Here is a 1,357-nt window from a genome sequence, read left to right as displayed (position 1 = left end):
TTTCCATGACATTCTAATTTATTGAGATGCACCTGTATATTAGCATGTAGACCTGCTTTCAAACAGGTAACCTCTGTAAGAGAACTCTTAAAGATGCCCACTATTTATTGCAGCTTGTGTCAGGAACAGCTCCCTGATACAGGGGTTCCCATCGCACGCCATCGCTTTGACCACATGAAGGAGAAGCTTGACGACTATGTGAAGAACAGAACTCTTCAGAACTGGAAGTTCTGGATCGTATCCTTCAGCCTGAAATGATTGAACTGAACAAGCTAATAGTTTCTTCAGATCATTCAGTCCACAGTATTCTGTAGTCACATGGCATATGAGTACACTAAATCATTTACCCAACACTGTTCGGCCTGCTTCCCATATGTTTCACAAAAGCGAATAGCGTGAGTTGCGCCACTATTCATCGTCCTGTGTATTAGACTCCACAAGTGTGTGATTTTCTTTAACACTCCTCTCTCAGTTCAGCGTCATTATTCATCCTCTGTTTGAGTCCTTCAAGGCAACGGTGTCGACCGCCAACAGCACAGAGCTGTGTGAAACCACCATGCAGTGGCTGGATCGCTACTGCGCCCTGCCAGTCCTCCGGCCTAGTGAGTTCTCCGTTTCATTTCATTAAAATATCAGCAACTGGAAGCTGAGAATTCATCTTTCTTTGAATGGACAGCAGGGCTGTGCAATTATATTTTAATTCAGATGTGTATCAGTGTACTGGATCCGTGCATTAGGTCTTAAAGTGACAGCAGCCTAATATCTTCGGAGGGTTGATGAAGATTTGTGAATCAAAAAAAGAGAGTAATATTTGAGTTACTTTATGGTGACCTGAAGAGTTATTTTTTAGTTGTTTATATCTCAGATGCGTAAGAACATGGTCAAAGTTTGACAATACTATAATACAATACCTGTGACTACTACACTTGAGACATATTTATACATTTATTAATGTAGTTTATGTGTCTCGTCTGTTCTAGAGACATGATGTTAGTTTTATTTATCAAGTGCAATACTATTTTATTTTATTCTGAAATGTGTACACTCGTACACTGAAATATAATTTTGAAATATGGAAAAACTTTTGCCAAAATTGCAAATATAATTGGAATCTCAGTGTCTATTTAAAGAACTGAAATGTGATTATTTTGTCTATATTGCGCAGCCCTGCTGGACAGAAGCTTCGGTCTGTTTGGCTAAACGTCATACTACAATGTATATGCAGGAAGCCATATGTTTCTAAACGCATGTTAAACTGGAACTTGGAATGGTGTTTTATATTATATTTTTAAAATGTAAAAGTTTTTTTAGAGCATGGTGATATGTATGTTACAGTTGGCTAAGTTAACTTTTTATT

General features: G+C 38.0%; 1 protein-coding gene across 1 annotated transcript in view; it reads left to right on the top strand.

Moving 5' to 3' along the window:
• LOC107557744 (MLX-interacting protein-like) overlaps positions 1–1,357 on the top strand; it is a 25,030-nt gene that overhangs the window by 22,017 nt on the left and 1,656 nt on the right. Inside the window, exons 15-16 of the mRNA XM_016241270.1 lie at positions 114–237; positions 473–602. Coding sequence (XP_016096756.1) covers positions 114–237; positions 473–602 — 254 coding nt within the window. The remainder of the gene's footprint in view (positions 1–113; positions 238–472; positions 603–1,357) is intronic.

The sequence above is a fragment of the Sinocyclocheilus grahami genome, unplaced genomic scaffold, assembly GCF_001515645.1.
Source record: "Sinocyclocheilus grahami isolate Dianchi unplaced genomic scaffold, SAMN03320097.WGS_v1.1 scaffold618.1, whole genome shotgun sequence".
In the NCBI taxonomy this organism is placed as follows: domain Eukaryota; kingdom Metazoa; phylum Chordata; class Actinopteri; order Cypriniformes; family Cyprinidae; genus Sinocyclocheilus; species Sinocyclocheilus grahami.
This window is presented reverse-complemented; position numbering and strand designations above follow the sequence as displayed.